The sequence below is a fragment of the Varanus komodoensis genome, unplaced genomic scaffold (genome assembly GCF_004798865.1).
Source record: "Varanus komodoensis strain SLA01 unplaced genomic scaffold, ASM479886v1 scaffold9, whole genome shotgun sequence".
Classification (NCBI taxonomy): Eukaryota; Metazoa; Chordata; class Lepidosauria; order Squamata; family Varanidae; genus Varanus; species Varanus komodoensis.
The window spans coordinates 12,297,581-12,321,694 of record NW_025336598.1 but is presented as its reverse complement, the minus strand read 5'-3'; the positions used below and the strand labels follow the sequence as shown (position 1 = coordinate 12,321,694).

General features: G+C 38.6%; 1 protein-coding gene across 4 annotated transcripts in view; it reads left to right on the top strand.

Annotated features, from left to right (window-relative positions):
* ADGRA3 (adhesion G protein-coupled receptor A3) overlaps positions 1 to 24,114 on the top strand; it is a 75,584-nt gene that overhangs the window by 2,241 nt on the left and 49,229 nt on the right. For all 4 annotated transcript variants that reach the window (XR_006413522.1, XM_044417933.1, XM_044417934.1 and 1 more), the window contains exon 2: positions 12,835 to 12,906. Coding sequence is in view for 3 of the 4 variants with exons in the window: in XM_044417933.1 (XP_044273868.1) it covers positions 12,835 to 12,906 (72 nt within the window). In the remaining variant the exon portion in view is untranslated. The remainder of the gene's footprint in view (positions 1 to 12,834; positions 12,907 to 24,114) is intronic.

The window sequence follows — 24,114 nt, the reverse complement described above, 5'->3', positions numbered from 1 at the left end:
AAAACATATTTCTTGTATTTTAATTGTTTTGAGTATTGTAAACTGCCCTATCCCCACACATCCTTGAATTTTAAAAATTGGAAACGTGCTTATGTGATCTTCTTTCTTTCCTCTTAGTCCAAGGAGACCATTCACAAAGAGACTGATACTATTGTCCTGAAGTCCTGTTGTCTTTGACCTAGTTTGCAAATAATGTGACCTCCCCATCTGAAATCCCTTTCAGCACTGTAGTAAAGCAGTTGGTTCCACTCTTGCTACAGTAACCTGGCAGAATAGCCCATTCTCCTGGGTTCACATGTAACCACAACCCATGGTTTAAAAACCTAGAGTTTACAGCCCCCAAATATGAGCGGGTTATCTTTCTGGATTGTTTGTGTTTAATAAACCCAAGTTTGTTGACATGTTTGGATTTTCACATCATGACAACTCAGAATTCCCTAACCCCCAAACCATGCATTATGGTATTTGCAATCCAAGTCATTAGGACTTTGATGCTCTCTGAATTTTGACCAAAACTCCAGGACCCATAGGTGCTTAACTTCTGGTACTTTGAAGTTCTGGAAAGCAATATAGCTCTTTGCAGTATATTAGGGAAGAATAATTTGATATAATTCCTCCTTACACTTAATTTTGGCTTGTTTATGTTTCTATAAACTACTTTAGTGTATAGATTCCATGATTTTATTTTAAAATTTGAAAATGAATAAGAATCATATAAGTAAGTAGACTGATCCTTTCCCTCTGTTCCTTCAGTGCACTCTATCTTGATAACTTTCCACAATTTGTAATTAGGTAATTTATTAATATTGTAGTGCTGAAATGTGAAAAATGGAAGAAACTGAAAAAACCCTAAATTGATAAGTACAGAAAGGTTTGTTTGGTTATCATTTTTGAGTACACTGACTTTAATTATCATACAATTGTTTAGATTAAATGTTATGGATATCCTTTTGAACAATTGGACAAAAATATCCATTTCTTTTAAATAAGATAAATGTGAATTTGTATGTTTAAAGTCTTTCAATGTTATAAAAATGTCTGTTACAGCAGTGTAAGGGTTCCTGGGATAGCCAGGTTATTTCTTAGATTTTTTGTAGTGTCAATTTTGATTTAGCTTTCATGTGTGAAGTTCCATGTGTGAAGAACCATGCAAGTTCTGCATGAAGTTACCCTGATTTATGCAGAAAGACATCTGTATATTACAGCAGAAAAGATGAACTCAGTTTGAAACTTCACCAAGTTTTAACACTTACCAGCAGCAACTTATTTGCAATAGGCAGCTTCTTACAAATAAGGATGGGCATCATATACTAGGCATGGTACTGGTTATGTTGTACTAAGTTCAGCTTTTCTTAATTGCCAGAGGAGGCTGGTGCTGGTACATTTGTCTTGCAGTGAATCCTATGAGTTGCTGTGTCTTTAAATTTGGGATCATGCCTGTTTTTCAGACTTCCTCAACCTGGTGCCCTTCAGCTCCTATCAGCTCCAACTTACATGGCCAGTGGCCAGGAATGCTGGTAGTGTAAAGCTTCTGGAGGTCACCAAATTGGGGAAGGCTGCTGCAGTTGTTCCTGTTATTAGTAAAATCATGCCTTGAGCAAGCGGTGCTTCTGAGATATATATAGTCTGTGTAACTTGTTGAATAGGGAAAGAGTGCCCCTTGTTTATGAGATAATCTAGAAGATGGATTTCAGTGCTAACTCTGGCCAGCGTTACTGGCTTCTTCAGTAATACTTTACAGGAACATTACTTTCAAAATAGATACATGGGTGTTTAAGACTGTTAAATCTTGTAAGGTATTGGAAAAGAACTTACATAAAGAATGCAAATGGTTTTTTGTTTCTTTTTAGCATGTTACAGTGAGAGTTGCCTAATGGAAAAGGTTGGCAGTCGTTATGGGAAAGATGGAGGGAAGTACTTCATAAAACACATAATTAACTTATGTGGAATTCAGGAATTCAGTACCACAGGATGTGGTGAAAACCACTAGCTTAGATACACCTAAAAAAAGAATGGTTTGGACAAATTCAGAGGAAATAGATGTATCAGTCACTAGTAGGCATCATGGCTATATTTAGAGACAGCATTCACCTGAGTACTAAACACTGGGACAAATAATTCATTGATTCCAAACATCATATGCCTGAGGGTTTCTGTCAGTTGTCTGATTAGCTGCTGTTTGAAATAGAAGGGACTTTTGGACTTGGTTCAGCAAGGTAATTTTTATCTTCTTGCAACAAAGCCACCCCTATTATCCTGGAAGGGGCAGGAGAGAATTGTAAATAGGCAATCTTTTCAGCCCTGTATTTTTTCTTGGGCGGGGAGGGGGGGGGGGAGATGGGTACACATTTTAAAGAATAGTGCTATGTTGACTATCCTGGCTGTTGCCTGCCCCAAAACTAATAGGGATATTGGAGGAGGGCAGAATTTAGGCCTGGATTCCACACATAGTTTAGAATTCTCTGCATAACAGTCAGATTTACAATCAAATTTAAAATAGTTAAATAGAAGCCTATATTCCTGTTTCCCACTTTAGCTGCTCCAGTGGCTACAGCATTTTCTAAAGTAACATTCCAGGAAAGTGGAGCAGTGCATATTCTAGTACTGAGAATGCAGGGTGTACCTGGTGGATCTGGAGAGATAATGCCCAGAGACTTCTTGGTTGATTGATTAAATTTATTTAAAGGTTGCCCATTAGCATCACACTCTCTGAGCGACCATTACAATAAAATTACCAATACATGACAGAAATAAAATAATACAATTAAAATACACAAGATAATATAAGATTAAATAATCAACAATAAAATGCAAGTTAGTAAATTAAAGGGTGCAAATTGAGGTAAAATTAATCTAAGTGGTGCCATAAATGCACCAGAAAAGAAAGGTCTTTGTCAAGTGCTTAAAAGTCAGCAGAATCAGTGCCTAATGAATCTCTGATGGTAACACATTCCATATTTAAATTAGTTTATTAACTTATATTCCACTTTTTTCTTACAAGCTTAAAGCAGCTTACATCATGCTCCTCCTGCTGCTCTCAATTCTATCCCCACAACAACCCTGTGGGATAGGTTGGGCTGCGAGTTTGTGAATTGCCCAAAGTTGGTTCCATGGCTAGCAGAGACTAGAACCCAGGCAACTTGAGACCCAGTCCTACACACTCTTAACCACTATATCACACTGGCTGTTGGGATTACACCACAGAAAAAAACCCTCTTCCTTGTGACTTTTCCCTTAGCCTCCTTAGGAGGAAAAACTTGTAGAAAGACCTCTGTTGGTGACTTTAAATGATGAGCAGGAATATATGGAGCAAGGCGCTCCCTAATATAATGGGGTTTTATATGTCATAGTCAAGACCTTGAATTCTGCCCCAGCTGGAACAGGTAGCCAGTGCAGCTGATGGAGAGGTGTAATATGTTCATAAGGGCTAGTCCTTGCCAGTAACCACACTGCCCTCTTCTAGATCATTTGAAGAGTCTGGGCTTAAATGATAGAAGTCAGCCACAAGCAAGCTTCTTTTAAGTGCTGAAACATGGGTGAAGTGTGGCATGTTTGGTTACCATGAATCACCATGGCATACCAACAGTTTCCATGTTTCAGTTCAGCATTGCTTGTTATGTTTGAAGCCAGTTACAATGTTTTTCATAGTTTTCCCATGTCTGCCAGTGAGTTCAGCAGCAAGAGCAGCCCTAGCTGCTCCAGCTGCCATTTTACTCTACCCTGTTCACCTCGCAGTGCATGAGTTGCCAGTGGACATGCACTCCCTGGCATCCCTCCTAGTGCACAGTCCCTGATATGCAGCTGCCCTACTAGTACCATGCCTACCTTGCCAGATTTATTTATTTATTTATTTATTTAAAACGTTTTTATGCCGCCCCCATCACAACAAAGCCTCGGCTCACAACAAAAAATTGCCCATCCTCATGTGCTGCGTCGCTGGATTGCCCACCCTGTGTGCCACCTAATTGGATTGCTGAGATGTCCATCTTGCTCGACTTGTGCGCCCAGGTCAAAGTGTCATCTGACCAGGACCTGCCTGTCCTGGTGAAAGGTAGTTTCTTGGCAACCTTATGAATATGTGAACGGAGGGGAAAGGCAACTTTGTGGTATTCTTTAGCATTATGTGAGAACATAGCTGCTGTTAATGTCCTTTCTGGACAGGTTTAAAAAATGAAAGTCTCTTTTTATGTTAATGGAGAGAATTTGGGGAAGCAAATGTTGAGTGGGGAGTTTAATCCTCTTGGTACATGGCAATACTATTCTGAACTGGGACTTCACACACTTACTCTAAGCCTCAGGCACACATTGCAATAATGGACCTGATATGGAGCAAGGCGCTCCCTAATATAATGTGGTTTTATATGTCATAGTCTACCTGATGGGGTAGCACAACCTCTAGCCTTTATGACCAGAACTTATTTAGCAAAAAGTTATACTATATATACTTAGTTTTCAGCATGCAATACTGTTTCTAGCCCTGTCTTTTAACCATTTCTGTTCAACAGGCATAATAGGTAAAGGAAGTCATTTTTTTCATTTAAATGTTAAAGATAGGTTGAAGTCCACTATTAAAAGTGAAAGTATGTTTCATTTTCAGTGCTAAATTATATATGGAAGTATTTTATTTTAATACTTTATTAATGATTGTTGATAAATTTTCAGTAATTCTCATGAAGAAATCAGAGAAGCTAGGTAGACATCCTTTTGAGCCCACAGGCACATTTGGAAATTTGTGGAACTTTTCTGGGCACCAAATAGCTACAAAAATGGCTACTATGAGCAAGCATGGCTAAATAGAAAGAACAAGTAAACTATCCAGAGGCATTCATGGGAAAATTAAGATGGCTGTAGTTAGAAGGTCCCGCTTCAGTTTGAAGCAATCTCAGATGCCAGTGACAGAATAAATACTCTAAAAATAAAAACTAGGAGGAGTACATTATTTCAGTAAATTCCAAAGAATGTTTCTGGGGGCATGTTGGTTCCTTCCCTTGAACGAGGAAATTCAGTGATATCTTTCACTTTAATGCTGACAGGTAGTAAAATTACAATATTTGCATATTTTAACTATCAAAATACTTTATTGTATCAGTATAATCACACAACATAGCTTTATTCATACATCTGTAAATAATACAAATAGAAGATTATATCTATTATTAATTGGTCCATTTGTATGCCAGATTAGTATCTGCTACTCAAGAAATCAAGCTGATTGAGGATCCACCTTCATCATTCAGTTCTGGGGAATACATTAATAATGGCTACTGTTGTCATGAAATTTTCTTTCTTTTTCCTCTAACCATATGGAAGCTACTGGTTAGTTTCTCCACCAGTGCCACTGCATGTATTGTATCCAGATACAGTAGACTCTCAGTTAACTGGCACCCATGGGAATTGGTAGATGCCGGATAACTGTAGTTCTGGTTGCTTGAGAATTACTATTAAAAATAAGCCTAACTAATACTATAACCCATACCATACCATAAACCCTGTATTGACTTGATACTAATATTGAAATACAGTAATTAAATGCAAATTAAAACAAATAAAGACAAACTTAGGAACACCCAGTATTGCCCTCAGAAATTTTGATTGAACATGTTGCAGTACTTGGGTATTTGGAAAAGGCCCCAGTTGAGATCCATAGAGTAGTTGAGCTAGTACTTATGCTTGTTATAATTGCTGGGGGTGGTGAGGGGATATAGTGGCCACCTTTAGATCTCATGAATTGTATTATAGCTGAAGAGCTTCTCTGGCCATTTAACTCCATATACTCGTCATGAGCCTTCCTGGAGCCATTTGCTTGTAGGACTACACCTAAATATTTGAATTGGGAAACCTGCTTGATCTTGTGCTGATTTATCTTCCATGACTGAGATTTTGGTCTTTTTGGAAAGGTCATGATTTTTGATTTTTGATAGTTAATTGTCAGATCTTTCTTGCAGTATTCAGTCAGCTTCCGCAATGCTCATGAATGATAGCACTTTTATTACAGACCAATTAGCATTAATTTACAGTACCAGGAGTCCTGAGGGTAGACCTTTTTGTTGATATTTTATATTTTAAGATGTTTTAATGTAACATAAACTGTCCTGAGAGCTGTTTGAGTATAGGAATGGTATACAGATGCTTTAAATAAACTGAATGCAACCCATAATGAGTAGGCTAACATTTTAAAATGATATTTAGTAACCTGTTCTGCCAATAAATGAGATTATTCAAAATGCTTTCAATCATACTGGTGTAAACCTTTAGCATAAAGCTGCTCCTTTATTTCATTCATGACATGCAGAGATAAAAAGAGAATCATATATTCATATATTTTTGTAGGTTTCATTAAAAGAAGAAAGTGTTCCATTTGATACCTTTTCTTTGTGTGACGCATGATTTTCTGAATGATGGAAAAGTTCAGTGAGGAACTAGGCAAAATCTTCAACAGTTAAAAAACAACAAAAACATTTTTAAAAGATTACATGCAGAAATATTTTGATGGGGAAAAAGTACCATGGAACAGTTTATACAGTTAAACTTGTGCAGATAGTTTAAATAGTTACTGAACAAATCTGTGAGGGTTTCTTTTTCTCAGGTGTGTGATTCACATTTTCCCCTGGACTTTCCCCAGAAAAAAACTTATTATTTCGATGTGACTACTGTCAGTGGGATAGAACTTTGATGTACAGGTGGCAGCATATCCTCTTAGGATACTTTCCTATTTTGTTATATTTATTGTGATTAATAATGCCTGCTATCCAAAGGGCTAGTTTGATTCATGCAATGGATTATCAATAGCCATGTTGTATTTTATTTGCTCTTCGATTCCCATGTCACATTCCACACTGTTTTCAGACTCACTTCAGTTTCAAAAGCAGCTTGTCATAAAGTATTAAAGGGAAGAGCTTTCTCTTAAAGAGAAAAAGGGTCTGAAACTTCTTTGGATTCACTTATTATTTTGGTATTTTATTTTCTTTATTATGATAATATTTTTGATTTTACTGTATCATCACAATGTGGGCCACTTAGTTTAAAATGTATGAATTAATTAATGAAATTAGTTTCATGATCTTCAGATTGTAGCAAGTGTTAACAGTTTTTATTCCAAAAAAAGTACCCAGTATACAATATAATTTTATACCACCTGGACTGGCTCAGCTACAATTTATTAGCAATAAAATAATCACATATGCTGCCATTTCTTCCTAAAAGGCACCCAAAACAGCTAGCAGCATTATAAGCATGCACGTGTGCACAAACAGAAAATAAACAAAAATATATTATTGAGTAGGAAATCATAGAGCCAGGTTATTGTTAGGGATAAATACTAAAAACTGGTGTGAGATTTAGGAGCTGTTATGTTTATCTGAGGTTTTAGTCCTAGTTTGTGGGCAAACCATCTGTGTAAACTGTAGTTTGATGAGTTTGGATGTAACAGCAAACTATTATTTGCTGAAAATCTGCTGATAAATTAAGGAATAACACTTGCAAGATGAAGATGAAGCAGTATTAAGTCTTTATTGTTGAATAACAGCCTCCAAGGGAAAATGCCAACTCATATGCACTTGCATGTTCTAGTTAAATAATCAGTCTGTAAATTGGTATCCATGTTACTTTTGTTTGATTACTTATTAAATATATGTTTTTCTTCAGCTTAAACTAGACAAATGAAGCTATACTGCATGTCCTTTTCTTAGTGACACTGGCACTGCCAGAGTTAAAGTGATTTGCACCAGGTGCCCTCTGGAGTCATGGGCTTTTGTGCTCCTCCCTCCAATCTCACTCCCCCATGAACTCTTCTCCTTCTCTTCCCCATCTCCTGGGCAATATTTCTCTGCTTGTTCATCCCCATGATTTTAATTAATTTTAATTTAAACAAACATTTATATCCCATCCTTTCCAATGAATGGCTCAGGACGGCTTACAATTATTTAAAATTACAATAATACAATACAAATAGCAGATATTAAATCAATATAAAACAGTACATCATAAAACTAAGGGAAATAGAGAAGGAGGAAAAGAATAGAAAATGTGACTGTGGGAAAAAGATCATTAAAACATCTAAAAACCTTAATTATTAAAATGATGGTTGAATAAAAAGGTCTTTACCTGGCGCTGGAAAGAGTATACAGTTGGCAACAGGTGGACCTCTCTGGGGAGCGCATTCCATAGTCTGGGTGCCACTGCAGAGAAGGCCCTCCTCTGGGTAGACACCCTCCATACCTCCTTCAAAGAGGGTTCCCGGAGCAAGGCCTCCCCTGTCAATCTTAAGGTGTGTGAGGGCATATAGGGAAGGAGGCGTTCCTTCAGGTATTCTGGTCCCAAGCTGTTTAGGGCTTTAAACCTTTAAGACCATGACCCTATGTCCCCTTCTCACATTTTACCTCATCCCACCCAAATATTATTTCTTCACCAGCCCAGTGCTTATTTTGTTGTTTGCTTTCCCCACTTTGCTACCCTTGTGCTGGTGTTGGCTCCCCTACCCCTTACCAGGTAACAACATCCTCTCTCTCTCTCTTTTTATCTCTTTCAGCTTTTCAGTGCCACACTTCCCTTCTAAGGAAAATATTATCTGCTGCACATAGGTCCTCTCTAATTCTTACCATATGTTATGTTCACTTATGTCATAAGCTGAACAGGTACAATTGTCTAGTAAGTAGTTATCCATTTTTCCCCTCCAACTTTCTGTTTTGAAACACCTGCTGGCCTTTCCTGAGTTTAGTTTGGAAAATTTCATATTTCCCATGGGAGTCTCAGAGGTCAGTGATAAATTCTTGCATGTCAACATGATTGCTTCTGTTAGAATCAAACCAATGCAAACCTTGTATAGGAATAATAGAGATTGTTGAAGGATTTTTATAAGATGCAAATACTTGTGGGACAGCAATACTTGAAATGAGAAATTAGTCTTCTCATTCATCTTCACCCTGTGCACAGCACTATACCTGGATGCGGAAGGTTGTAGGGAAAACAGCTGCTATATTTCTGGGAAGAAATACAAAAGCTTTTGTAAAAGTCACTGTGGAATATCTCTTTAATTCTTCTTCTGGGGCCCACAGCTCCCTGAAAGCTGTGCAAAAGCTGCCAAAGATGAAAAAGACTACTTCCCATTCCTCAGATGGGATGTATCTCTTCTCAGGCCAGATGCCTCTCTAAAGAATACTGGATGACAACCAGGCTAAATTAAGCAACCAGGTTAAATTTGTATTCTCTAGATAAGCATTAAGGAAATTTTACTTCAGCATGATGGCTGACCTCTCTGGGGAAGAAAACTGGCTTCAGATTCTTTGGCGCGCATGGGACATGATAACATTGGATAAATAGGTACTGGAAACAGCCCATTGGAATGGTACTTGGATCTAGAGCCATTTTCAATATCTCTGAACCTGGACCACCATCAGTGAATCCTAGAGGTCATCAGACACCTGGTCAGGATCATGCCATACAACTATGATCACATTCTAGCATGCTCCGTGGGTATTTAATCCATTAACTTTATAGTGCCTAAAATGGAAGAGACTTTGCAGGGTATTCTGGGTATAAAATTCTTGCACTTCTTCATCAAGCAAAACAAATTATATAATGAAACTCTATATTACATTCTGTATTAAATATAATATTTTCATTTCCATATTGAATTTAATTCTATATTCATCTCTGTATTGAAATCCTACAGTTGTTGGTAAATGATTTTCATACTTCAACCAACCTCATGCCTTCAACAAATGTGCCTTCATATTTCAGGTCACCCAGTTCAGATGTTTCTGTAATTTCACTTACGAAAAAGGCAGTATCAATACCAAACCCTCCATTTTGGCCTTCCCTCAAAGGAAAGAGACATTGTGGTGTACTGGTGGTGACTGGTGGTGATTGTTGAACCAGGACTCCACAGATAAAGGTTCTATTCTCCACTCAACCATGAAAGCTTGCTGGGTAACTTTGGGTTAGCCTAACCTACCTTGCAGTGTGATTGTTGTGAGGATAGACTGGAGAGGAAAACTTAGTAACTGTCTTGGGTTCCTTGCAAAAGAAAGAGTATAAATGTGATATAACGTGGAGGTGGTGGTGTTGATGAGGAGGGGGATATAATAATAAAGGGTCAGAATAAGATATACAGAAAGGCAATATCTGCTCCTCTATGACCAACTATTCAGGGGTAAGAATCATGTAGCCAAGATAGTAATTTGTGTGGAGGAGTATGACTTCATGATAAATACTCCCTTCAGTCAGCAAAGAAGATTGAATATTAGGGTTGGCCATAAATATCTCGCTTATTGAGACATGGAAAAGTTTGATGGACCTCTTTCTCATACGCTTAGTGCAATTACAAAGTGCCATTTTTGCCTCAATTAACCCGGTGTCTTAGACCAAATTGTACTTTTATTCCATCCAGTGATTTCTCTTGCCCATCAAAACAATATTGCTTGCTAATCACCAATGTCATTCAAGGTTGTTCAAGAGGTGAGCAGCTCCCTCCAGTGGTAATTAAATTCCATCTCACTTAAATCAGGTACATGGCATGGTGCTCTTTTGATAACATTCTTGTGTAATCTCCAGTACCAGTCTGGCAGGATGGTGAGCTATTACCAGGATTTGTTTAATGCAGATTACACCAGCTGTGGGGCAGGAGGCTGATAATGATTTCTCAAGTGGTCTCAACTCCAAGGCAAAGAGTTTTTCTCATGATGCTATGGGTCAGCAAATCCTGTATCCTTTTCCATTCTTCCATTTATTTTAACACAGCTGAAGTTACTGTGGTACTATGCTGATGCATGGTTCTCAAAACTTCAAGGATCTCAGAATTTCCACCTCCCCCATTCATGTGGAACTCCTGGCTCAGCGTTCAATTGGCATCAGCTATCTGCCTGGAGGTGGAACTGCAGCAAGCCTTAGATTAACCCTAACTGAAGAGTTGGTCTGAACCATAATGGATTTATAGTTTTATATTTATGAGATGAGTTGGAAGCTCTTCAAGATATGATTTACAAGGCATCACACTTTCCTCATTGTCATCACATGTCCCTGAGTTGCCTTTGTTTCTGCAATCAGCTTTGGCCCCAAATATACATTAAGAGAAAGACTGCACTCATAAATAGTATTCTAAGGAAGTGGACTGGACCTTATTTCCAGCTACATCCAAAGGAATTGTTTCTTGTACGGTGTCCTTTTTTTCACCCTAATAAAACGGGTAATTGCACTGTGATAGATTTCAAGGAACCTATTTTCAAGCCCAGCCACTCAACTCAGTTAAAGCAACTCATGTGGAAGCTTGGGTTCCAAATTGCTCCCACATTTGTAATGTGGTAGGTGAATTAGGCGTTGTGACAATCAAAAAGGACTTCTGCATCTTCTATGCATATGAATTATTCTGGGCTCCAATCCATCCTTCATTCTTACAGCCAGCTTACTTGCTCCACAGATTACGAGGACACTCCTTCCAGCATCTTGTCTGAATCCTCCTCACCTGAAAGAGAAGAGGTGGCACAAATTTGATTTACTGATTTATTTGAGACATTCTGAAGAATCGAGGTGCTTTGACTATATTGGTATCATAAAATGGGCACCCAGGAAAGTTGTTCAGATACACCATCAGCTGGGTATCACTCCATTCAAGGGGCAGTCAGTTTTGTGCCTCCTTCAAGGATATTCCATAGAATTGCCAGTTTCTTCCCACTTTTCATGGTTATGTGGAACTATAGTATTGTTAAAAATCTACTGAGTTCTCGGTAGGAAATATCCACAACAAATGCTGTGTACATTTTTGTTTCTATCATACAACTGTGGTCCTACTATAAGTAGACTGCCTGTCCTAAGCAAGTCTTAAGAAGGTGTGATGTGTAGGAGTAGGTGGAACAGAGGTTATGAGAAAATGAAAAACAGAGGCTTTGTTTCGTTCTGTTTTACTATTGTGCGATCACTGTTGGGAGACTCTTCCCTATCTGCTTCATTACCTTCTTCACTGAAAACAGAAAGTTGAACTTGCCATGAAATATTTTTCTGATAGCAGATGGTAGGGTAGGTAGGCCTCCCTTCTGATATCTGCATATTCTGTTTCCTTTCTGTGAGGTGAGTTGCAATAGGTAGTTCAGCCCGTTTTTTTCCCTTGGGTCCTGTTTCCGTTTAAAATTTGTTTTACTTTGCTTTACTATGAATGTTGCATTCTGTAAACAGTTCTTATGTGGGAGAGTCCTCCTCTCTAGGAGGGTCTTTTTTGAGGTTGGAGCTGCCTTTTGCAGAAGAGGAATTAACCCTTTCCTGCTTGCTTCTTTGCCTGCTGACCAGTAGAACACTTTATATTAAGTCTAACTTTTTATTCTCTGTAAAGCATAATAATGCATTTAACTCCTCCATGCAGAACTGGATTAATCAGGGATAACAATTAGAATTTTAGACTTGTAATTTAAATATGAATTATTATTTTCTTGTTTTAGAAGTTTGGACTTGAATTATTTGCTTGATTCATTCCAACTGTTAATTGCATAAGTCTCCATTTTATGGCTTAGAAAATCTAAAATTCCCATCCCTTGAAAATTTACTCCCACACATGTAGCATATTTATATTAATTTCCTTAGATTCTGCATTTTCAGATAACCTCATATCATATACTTTGCTTGGCAAATCCTGGTGTATGCATATAAAGAGGTGCCACTGTTGCAGCCTAGTAATTTGGGACAATTACTTAATACCCTTCTGCAATTCCACATCTGTCTCATATAGCACCAATTTGAGCAAGATGAAGAAAAACCAATACTTTGAACCTGGGCTGTTGTAGGGACATGTTTTTAAATACCTGTTTCTCAGAAATATTCTTGCAATGTTCCTTCATTATCTTTTTACAGGATTCTGAGCAACAATAAGATATCAGGATTGAAGAAAGGTTCCTTTGCTGGATTAAGCCTTCTTGAACGACTGTAAGTTTTAAAAGTATTGTGGTAGAAAAATATCTCCTTTTGTTAAATATATTTCATTGTTTTAATATAATTAAGATGTTCTACCCACTGTACATGTATGAATGTTTCCTGATGAACATATGATAAATAGGCTTTAGAGAGTAGCACATGTAAGAAGGAAGAGATTTAAATGCTTTCAAATATGTGTAGCACAATATTAGTTTCTTACCCTATGAATATTTATTCATTAATGAGCCAGTTTGTTTATCTCACTCTTCTGAGGGAGATAAAAAGAGATAACAATGCAGTGAAGATGTCTACATATGTGGAGATTATGCTTTTGCTTTGTTTTGTCTTTTGCAATCAGAGAAGACAGAAGCAGCAGGAGCAAGAATTGGATGACCATGTCATCTAGATGTTTCTTAAGTGAGTGAACAAAGAGTGGCTATTCTAGCATAAGAGCAAAGCATCCTTAGTCAGTGTGATTTTTGTACACACAGGTTGTGTTTGCAGAATCACAAAGGCAAAAATAACTTACATACTGCAGTATTAAATAAAAGTTTTAATTGAACAGAATTGTACGATTTAGCTGCCATAGCTTATACCATTGTATCTTAGTGACAGGAAACATTAATAGCTCCTTCCCTGCTGCTAATCTAGGCACAGCAGCAGCTGACTTTCTTGCAGGGAATCTACCAACCTAGTTTGTTGGGGTGGCTTCCAAGGCTAGGAAGGATTCCATGTTTTCTTCTCAGATGAGTCAACTTACTACTCATCTGCTGCTTTCTCATGCAACACTTTAGCTATTTCTATATTATCCCTGATCCTGCAAATGAAATTCTTACATTCCTACATCTATCTTTATTATCCTATCATAGTATTAACAGAATCATTAGCAACAAGCATTTAAAATGATTAGTCTGTTCAATATCAAAAGCCTTCTACCATTACAAGAAAAAACTCTGGAACACTTACAATTTTTAACTGTTCTGCTTTATCACTATACCAGTTTGAGCTACTTCCTTTATTTTATTCCCTTTTCTTTATTTCCATTTCTGCAGCTATAAGTAACCCTTCTCTTTTCAATAACTGTAGATGGAGGTCACCTTTGTAAGCAGATGAACTTTGAATATTGAGCCATGAAAGGTCAGGATTAGCCTACAGCATTTATGCCAAATACCAAGATTCAAGTAACTTTTGACCTTAAAAAATTACATTTTAATTAATGCTGAAGGAAGCAAATAACTAGGCAACTGTAGTAGGTAGTATATTCAGGAGGGCAGATTTATGTGTTGTTAATACAGTTACTTCTTTCCTTCAAATTTCAAATTCCTTCAGAGTTGTAGCTTGAAAGTCATATTCATATTGTTGCATGCTTTGCTAATTAAGTGTATCAGCAAAAGTATGACACTGGTTATCTAGAAAGCATCCCAGGAATTGAAATATTACAGTTGAAGATGTTTCTGACACTGTACTATTTCATGAAAATGAAATTACATTTACAAAAGTACTTCAGAGTTCTGTCTAACTTCAGTTATTTAGTTAATTAATTTTTATCCCTCTTTTCCACCAAAACATAGTACATGAGGTAGCTAATAATACAATCTATATCAGCAACATGTTAATTAACGCATAACATAAAACAATATAAAACACAATGATAAACAAAATGAACAAACCCAGTCAATTAAAGCCCTGTCAACAATAGACCAGTTTATATGCCAAAACCTGGCTGAATAAAAACATCTTTGGTTGCTTGTAGAGGAAGAGAAACCTAACCTTCCTTAGCAAGAAATTGTGTTTTGGGAGCGGCCACTTTCACCTGTGCCAAACATTAGCTCTCTTGATAGCTCTGGAAAAAAGAGATCTTCATCTGAATCTTCTTCGTGGTCTCTGTGCGTCACATATACGGGTGCTGCACCTGCTCAGTGCCACATTCAGAAAGATTCCTCTAGCTAACCCTAGAATGTTTGGTGGGAACCCCCCCCCCACATCCCCATTATATAAATAGGCAGGTTCCCACCATTTTCTCAGTTCGCTTTCGACCACTGATTCCAGTGCGTTGGGATCACTGGCTTACAATTTCTTCAGCCTTTTTTCACAAAACACATTTATTTCTCACCAATTTGTATTGATCCTTTTTTATTCAATAGAAATTCTTTCCTTTTTTCCTGCTTCTCTCTTGTTCACTTGTCCCAGTTTTTGAGCCTTCTCTTCGCACTCTCTATTCCTCACAAAAATATTTTTAAAAATCTTTTTGTCATTCCTCCCTCTTACTCTTAACATCTTTTCTGTTTCTTCTTCCTGATGTCACTCAAACTGGCTTTTCGTAAGTGTGCTGAATGCAGTGGTAAGATGCCCTCAACCGATGGCCATACTCTATGCTTGTTCTGCTTGTGCAAAGAACATTGTGTGAACAAGTGCACACACTGCCAAGTTTTCACCAAGCAGGTCCATTAAAACAGGACTGGTCATCTCAGAATGGAGATATGGGAGAGGGTGCTCATGGCCATGAAAGATGTTACCAGTAATGAGGGTGAAGGCTTCTCGACCTTGAGAGAGGTGACCAGAAAAGCACCTATCAATTGGTACTTCGGGCAAGCCAAAGCCGACTTCAGTGGCCTCGAATCCATCCACTGTCTCCAATGTGTCCCAAAAAGCACAAGAAGAGAAGCACCTCGAATCCAAGGGCTATAAAGAGGCTAAGAAGACTAAGCCTAAACATGTGAAAAAAGCGGAACACTGCTCTCTGGCCTACTGATTCGAGCCACTTCGTCCCTTTGCTTCATGAATCCAGTCTGATAAGACCTCACCAGGGTTCAATCCAAGCCATTGGGGCTGACATTGTTTTTGGAAGGGGAGATTCATGATTTACCAGCTCAGACTCCAGTGACTAGAACCTCCCCTGTGAGATCTGTGTACACAGCTCACCATGATTTGACCGTGGAACTGGTACCTTGGACACTGTGTCCATTTTGTCCTGCTTCCACCAACTTGTCACCAATATCTGTCCACCATTCCATCTGTGGTGTCGAACCAGCGGCACTCTCGTATAGGGGGAACCCATAGTGGGGTTCATACCCCTCCCCATCACATTACTTCCCTGGCTACCTGTGGTGGAAACATGCCACAGACCTTCATGAATATGTGTGGCTGCCAGCTGCACCTCCACCTTGGTCTGTAGAACACTGGTCCCCACCACAACCACTCCAGCATGCCAAACGAGCTGGGCACTTCACAGACCCCCCCCCCCCAGTGTTCCAGCCAACAGTATCACAGAGGTGTCCAAAGATCACCTTCTCCATCAACCAGATCCAGTTGTTCAGATTTGATGGATTACAACTCAAACTCACATGCAGAATCTGTGGAACCCGTCTCTACAACCCCAGACAAAGGTCCACATCCACTACGGAGCCTGGTGAAGACATTATATATTACATCATCCAGATGGAGTACAGGAGAGAGACATTCCCTATCTCTTGTACCATCTGTGCCCAAATTCCATCATTGTTGAGTCCACCCAAGGATGACTGCACAGGGAACACTCTGCACCAACTGACAGAGAGCGTCACTGATTGGATGTGATGGATATTCTCCGCAATGGGCCTAGGCCTCCGCATCTCAAACTACAAGGCTATGATGGGGAGGTACCAGGTCTCCTTGTGGCAGAAGATGAAGGCTCTGGTGACTTTCCTACCAGATCAACAATGGGAGCTACTGAGAGTTTTCCTAGGTGGAACCATCCAGCTGTCCAAGCAACAGATCACAACAGCGCACCCTCATGTCGACTGCAGTTCCAGAGCCTTGGTCAGTGCGGTTTCAATTCAGTGGCATGCGTGGCTTCAGGCGGTTAACCTCCCTCAAGGGATATACTTTCCCAAACTGAAAGTATGCTGTTCAACATAGAAGGCCTCTTCCACGCCTACACAGATGAATAACTGGACACTCTCCAGAAGGCCAGAGCGACAGCTCGGCGCAGAACTGTCTAATCGCAACTTCCTACACCTATCATACACTCCAAACGTACTGTCCCAGGTACGCGGAAAATACTACATTCGGACATTCAAAGGCTTCGTGTGACGGCGTGGCTGATCTCTTAATAGCCACAACTACCTCCTTAAACCTCCTTCAATCATAAGCTCCCATACCTACCCAAAATTCCACATCTAATGTTCTGATTAAGACTGTATCCTGGGCACACATCTCCACTGTGATTTCTCTCAATAATACTCCCAATTACTTGATGGCCAACAACCAAAGACTTGGATCCTCAAATACGAGACAATTTACAAGCAGCATTATGTCCTACCACCAGATGTTCTTATTCAAATAAATGGGCAAAATTTAGGGGTTACATGAAGGACCACTCCTTCAACGCAGCTACAGCTACCATTCAAAAGATACTACATGCACTTCCTACATCAAAGGGGATTTAAACCAACCTGTATCAAATATACCTGTCTGCAGTTTTCATCTTCTGAGGTCCCACTGAGGGCTACTCTATTTTCTCCCACCCCCATTCACAACGTTTCATGAAAGTTCTCAAGAGCCTGAATCCTCTGGTCTGATCTATCATCCCCAGTTGGAATCTATCCGTGGTGTTGCATGTACTGATAAAGCCACCATTTGCGCCACTCGCAACTGTGGACCTGAACCTTGTCTCCTGGAAATTCTCCTTCCTGGTGGCAATTACCTCGTCTCGCAGAGCGAGCAAACTGTGCATGATGGATTGATTCTCCATACTTGACATTTCATGAAGAAAAGTGGTCCTCCGTGCCAACCCATCCTTCCTCCCTAAAATATTATCGTTGTTCCATGTCAGTCAAGAAATAGTTCTTCCAGCATTTTACCCATCACCATCTACAGACATTGAAAGGGATCTTAATACACTCGACATTCGTTGTCCACTAGCCTTCTATCAGTCCCAACCCGAGTCAGTTCTCAAAACTGTTGACTGTTCTTCAAATGTGCGGACCACTCCAAAGACAAACTGGTTGGTCCCCAGCATCTCTCACACTGGATTGTAGAGACAATTAAGTTAGCATACCAGCTAGCAGACTTGGACTTGCTAGATCGCCCTAGAGCTCATTCCACCAGGGCAATATCAACATCGTCTGTCCTCCACATGGGACTACCCTTAGATGTGTTGTGCAACACAACTATGTGGTCAATACCATCCACGTTTGTCCACTACTATCAGCTCTATGTGACAGCCAGACAGGACTCTCCTTTGGTCAGGTGGTGTTGTCATCTATTCTCTTGTAACAACACCTCCCACCTCCTTTAATGGCATGCTTGCTAGTCACTCGTATGTGTGATGCACAAAGACCACAAAGAAAGACAGGTTGCATACCTGTAACTGCCATTCTTCAAGTGGTCATGTGTGCGTTCATGCAATTCATCCACTGGCCCTGTCTCTTCTCTTTTTATCTACTATCTGCATAGCAATAGGATAGGGACTTAGATAGGGGTAAATGCTGGTCTCCAGTTGGACTGAAAAAATGGCCGCAGCCCGCCTATTAATATAACAGGGAAGGGGGGTGGAGCTCCTGCCAAAAATTCTAGGCTTAGCTGGAGGAATCTTCCTAAATGTGGCACTGCTCAGGCTCAGCACCCATATGTGTGAATGCATAGATGACCACTTGAAGAACAACAGTTGCAGGTATGCAACCTGCCTATCCAGGCAAGCCTGTATGGGAGAGGAAGTTTTCTCAGGTAACCTGGCCCCAAGTCATGCAGAACTTTATGGCAGTGTTTGAACCAGTTTTATTCCAACATTCTGGATCAGCTGAAGTTTCCAAACACTTTAGAAAAGCAACTCCATGTACAGACACACAATAATGATGCAACCAATGTATGCATCACCATGATCAGATCTCTAGGAATTTTCTGACCATTATCATAAACTCAGCATCTAAGTTCCCAGCTAAATCCAGAAATTCAACCAAACTGTGAGCTTGAGTACTCATGGGAGTATAACCCTGTCCAGCACGGACTTAATCCCTATTCCTTGATCTGCTTTTCAATTAACTAGAAGAACATGTCTTGTCTGGGTTAAGGTTTAATTTGTTCATCATCCAGTATTTCAATAGAGGAAAGATAAACTTGCATATCATCACCATACTGCACCTTACCATTCAGGACAACTTTTTTCAGTGGTTTCAACTATATGTTAAACAGCATGTGGTACACACTGAAATCTCGAGGGACATGAGAAGCTAACAGAATTAAACAGAAATTCTCCAATGTCTTCATCTTGAATTGCCCCTCCAGGAAGGACGGACTATAGAATAGTGTCTCCTAATTCTGTCTTACAGAGATGCTTTCAGAAGAATCATATGGTAACTGGTACTAAATGCCTTCAGGAGGTCTGCAGAACCAACCCTAAAATAGGAACCTAAAGTATGTTATGCATAGCTGCTGTTGCTCATAAAATTACCATGTTTGGTATATTAAGTTTAGAAGTATACTTCATGCAGATAATAATTAAAAATTTACTGAGTTTATTTTTAAAGTTTTAAAAATATATGAACAAAATAAGTTATACACAATATAATTTTATATTATACATAATATAATTTAAGGGACGCAGGTGGTGCAGTGGGTTAAATTGCTGAGCTGCTGGGCGGTTGATCGGAAGGTCAGCAGTTCAAATCCACTTGATGGGGTGAGCGGCCACTGCTTTGTCCCCACTCTTGCCTACCTAGCAATTTGAAAACATGCAAATGCAATTAGATAAATAGGTACCACTTTGGTAGGAAAGTTAACAGCGTTCTGTGCACCTTGACGTTTAGTCATGCAAGCCACATGACCACAGAAGCATGCTTCAGATAATGCTGGTTCTTTGACTCACTAATGGAAATGAGCACTGGCCTCAGAGTCAGACACAACTAGCATGCATGTGCACGGAAACCCTTACCTTTAATAGAATTTAAGGGACATAAACAGCCTAAAATAGCTCCCTCTTTCACAATCCAGTGCCCTCCAGATGTTTTGGACTATAATATCATGTTTCTAACTGTTGGTCATGCTGCTTGAGCTTGATGAGAACTGCAGTCCAAAATATCTGGAGAATACCAGGTTGGGGAAGGCAGTCTTAATGCAACAAAGTGATTTGAGATCTAGAAACAATGCAAAAAATGAGAATATTTTGCAATCTTCCCTCTCCCATTTTTTTCCTGAATATCCCTGGGTTCCCCCCCACAGCATCAGAATTTCAAGAAATTTAATAATTCTGACTTCATGTATAAACAGTTTTATTTAAATAAGGTGATTGTTTTGCCATGGTGCAGATGTGGATATGAGATTAAGAGACTGTGGTTTCTCTAATGCTACCAAGTGATTTCATGCCAAGACTGAAGTTGGAATGAGCTTGGTCTCTTAAGACACTTTGTTATGCTATAAATTTGGAACAAGACTGTGAAATCACTCTGAGAATGTACTGGGATGGGGGATATAGTATTATGATCTTTAGTTTAGAAGAAATAAGAATAAAAATAGCATGGTGACAAAAGCTGACACTTAAAATCTGTTCCCTGTTCCTGGGATTCTTTTGTGAGGATTAACTGAAATAGGCAATTTTGGCAACTGTACCGATGTGCTCACTTCTTTTCTCAATCCCCTTAACATGAATGAAGTGCGATCGGTGAAAAATTAGCCTTACATTTCTAATACCATTTTGCAATATACATTTTGCGCATAAACATACATACATGCACACACTTGGAATAGTGCTTTTACTGAAGCCTGGAGTAAGGGAAAGTATACAGGTGGAAGTACAGATAAGACATGGGTGAGAGAAGGATTTCAACTTCACTGAGTTGCTTGACGTTTCAACATGCATTGCTAAAAACAAAATGTTAAAAATAAATATAAGGATGGACACCTGCCCTGTAGTGAATTAACTATAAATATTTTAAAGGTTATTAATGATAATCTGCTTTCCATTCTGTCACTGTTCTTGAGTGGGTCAATAGTGAAACATCTTATCCCATAAATGCCTGCCTAGACTCTGGAATCATCTTCAGAGGGTCTGTTCTGGGTGCTTTTGCTGAATTATGTTAGGCAGATGTGGATACAAGAAGAGAGCCTTCTTGGCAGTGGTGCCCTGTTTATGGAATACACTCTGCAGGAGATAGCTACACTGTTCTCTCTTCAGTGTCAGGTGAAAACATTTCTTTTTTCCCCAAATATTTTAGAATCTGGGTTTTATGCATTTCAGTTGACTGCGTGAATGATTGCAGCAATACATTCTATATTGCATGTGGGTGCCTATTATTGAAGGAAGGAATATTAAGTAGCATACAGCTTTTATTTTTTTTTATTTTGTTATGCTTATAATCTTCCCAGAGAACATCTGTTATTGTCAGACTAAAAATAAAATAAATATACTCTGCATTATTGATTTCCTAGCCCTTGTAACAGGTTGAAATAGGTACTAAATGTTGTTTCTCAGTTTTTGTGGGATGATGTGTAGAGAATGAGCTATGAATCAGTGAGATGGCCTTTGGCAAATGATTCTCTCTCAGCCTCAGGTCCTTTAGCTACAATATGAGGATAATAATACTGACTTACCTTATGTGGCAATGTTAAGAACTACCACATTAATAAAAGAGAACATTTTGAACAGAAGACACTAAAGCACTGTATGAATCCTAAGTATTATCATAGTATTAGTCCTTCATTATTAGTACTTTCTCTAATGGTATGTGTGGGGGAGTAAGTGTGGAATGAGTTCCTTTGCCTGTATTTTCAAAAAGTAAAAATATTATTGATGATATTATCTGTTTTTTAAGAGAAATAGGGACTTTTTTCAAGCAAGTTCATAATTATTCAAATATATGCACATTCATTAAAATAGTTGACAAAATCATCCCATTGCATATTTTTTTACTATTCATTACATCCATAATATGCCCAATAACTAATGATCTCAGGGTAAATTACAAACCATTACAAACTAAAATATCATGAAACAGTTAAAATATAAAATGTAGTACACATATTTAAAAGAATAAAATAATGCAAAATTTTAGATAGTATATTTTATTATCAAAACTTTGTATATGTTTTGAGGCAAAAGATAAAAAGCGAACTTTAGCATGAATATATTTACTTGAAATATAGAGCTCATGCAGCCTAGTGTGGGTAAGAATTAGCCTAAGATTCAGTGAAGCCCTTTTTTCTCACTGGCCAGTCAGGCTCTCAGTTTGCAGAACTGTAGTTCTTTGGCCCTTAAACAGAGTGGGGGCCATGACCACTTCCCACAATGCCTGGCAAAGTTTAGTTTGGGGAAAAGGGAATAAGGGAGTATATGATGTAGCTATGTAAAATTTTACATGATATGGAAAAAGTTGGAAGACTGTTTTTCTTCTGTCAGTACTAGAACTCTGAGAACATTCTGTGAAATTGATTGGTGAGAGATCTAAGACAAAAAAAAGGAAGCTCTTCATGCAGCACTTTGTTAAATGATCAAATTTGCTTCCACAAAATGTAAGGATGGCCACCAATTTAGTTGACTTTAAAAGTGGATAGGACTCATGGATAAGCTATTAGTAGTTACTGGTTCTGCTGACTTTATGCTGCCTCTAGTATCAGACTCAGCATGCTTGTGTACACCAGTTGCTGGGAGATATAAGCAGAAGGGTGCTGTTACACTCATGTCTTGCTTCTTGGCCACTGTGCGATCAGGATGCTAGTCTAGCTGGACCTTGATCTATCATGACTCTTCTTGCATTTTTATGTTTATGCAGTTAATAAGAGTTGAAAAGTGTTTGAAGAAAAGATTAATCTATTTCTCAATGTGTTCCCGTAGAATGTGACACTTTCTAAATCACAAAGTAGTGCAGGACAGATTTTCCAATTTGTTTATGGCACAAGCATAATGGCCACAATCTGACATAAAGTTATGCCTAATGTTAAGTTGAATCATGGCCAAATAAATATGCAATTTTACAAACTTTGGCAGTTATAACCATTCCTTTAGTAGCCAACAGTTGTACATCCAAGGAGGATTCATTAATTGGTTGTCTGAATGCATGTTGATTCACTTAGTCGCTTGTTCAGGTAGGAAGTGAATGCTTTCTATTTTAAGAATAGCAGATAGTGGAAGAGCCTATAAACTGCATTGCATAGTATAGCCATCTCTTTATAACATGTGTTGACAGAATTTTCTTGACGCTTTTGATGTTGCTAATTTTATTAAAAAGTATATAATTGGTTTTGCTGCTAGGCCACTTGTATTTTGATTCAAATACATGTTTTATAAAATCACTTTGATTCTTTGCAACCTTGGTTAGTATCTAGTTTTACTGGAGGGACACTTTGTAAGGACTCCTCCATCAACTCAAATGTTGAATCATTGGCATATCCCAAAGGACTGGATTGATGGCATATTTCTACAGAACCTTTTTGCCTCTCAGTTGGCAATATTGGATTATACAATATCCCTAAGGGGTTGTATCCCTGTTACTCAACCCAGTTTAGTTTAATTCTTTGTGACACCTCAATTAATCACAGCTTTTTTACTTGGTTATGTCATTGTGCAGCTATTTAAACTTCATTTTGTCATATTTTAAACATTTTTATGAAAGTTTATGTTAAGTGTTTCACCATCGCTGGGCAGCTTTGATCAGGATTTTGTATTGAAAAAGAAATTGAACACAGTAATAGTAGCCTAGTACCAGCAGAAGCAAAGGCAAAGTTTCAATTGTGAGGTCTTCATGTGTTATAGGGAAGTTCCCACCCCATTCCTAAAGGCTTAGCCCAATATTATTTTAAAATAGAATTCTTAGACAGTTATAACTTGATAATGGTTATGCAGTTTGGCAGCTTTTATGTGACGTTAATCAAGATAGTTACAGCCATGTTGAGATTTGGGGAGAAAGGGAATACCATATGTTGTATAGTAATGAGCTGGATGAACAAGGTAATGAGAACCAAGTGTTCATCTCTTGAGGCAGTTTGTTCTAAGGTAATTTATTTATAGCCAGACATATTGTATCCGTGAGCGGTATCATATTTGACAGTATTGGTAATGTAAATTATATTGTCCTAGTATAAATGACCTCAAGTGCAATGCCAATAGCATTTTGTGGGTGCAATGGGTTTTCTGGGTAGAGGTGACTTATGGAGGTCACTTATGCTAGTGCAGTGTAATTTACATTACTGGTAGTGTCAAATAGGATACCACCCTTTATTCTTCTAAGCTGAATATGTTATTGATCTCAA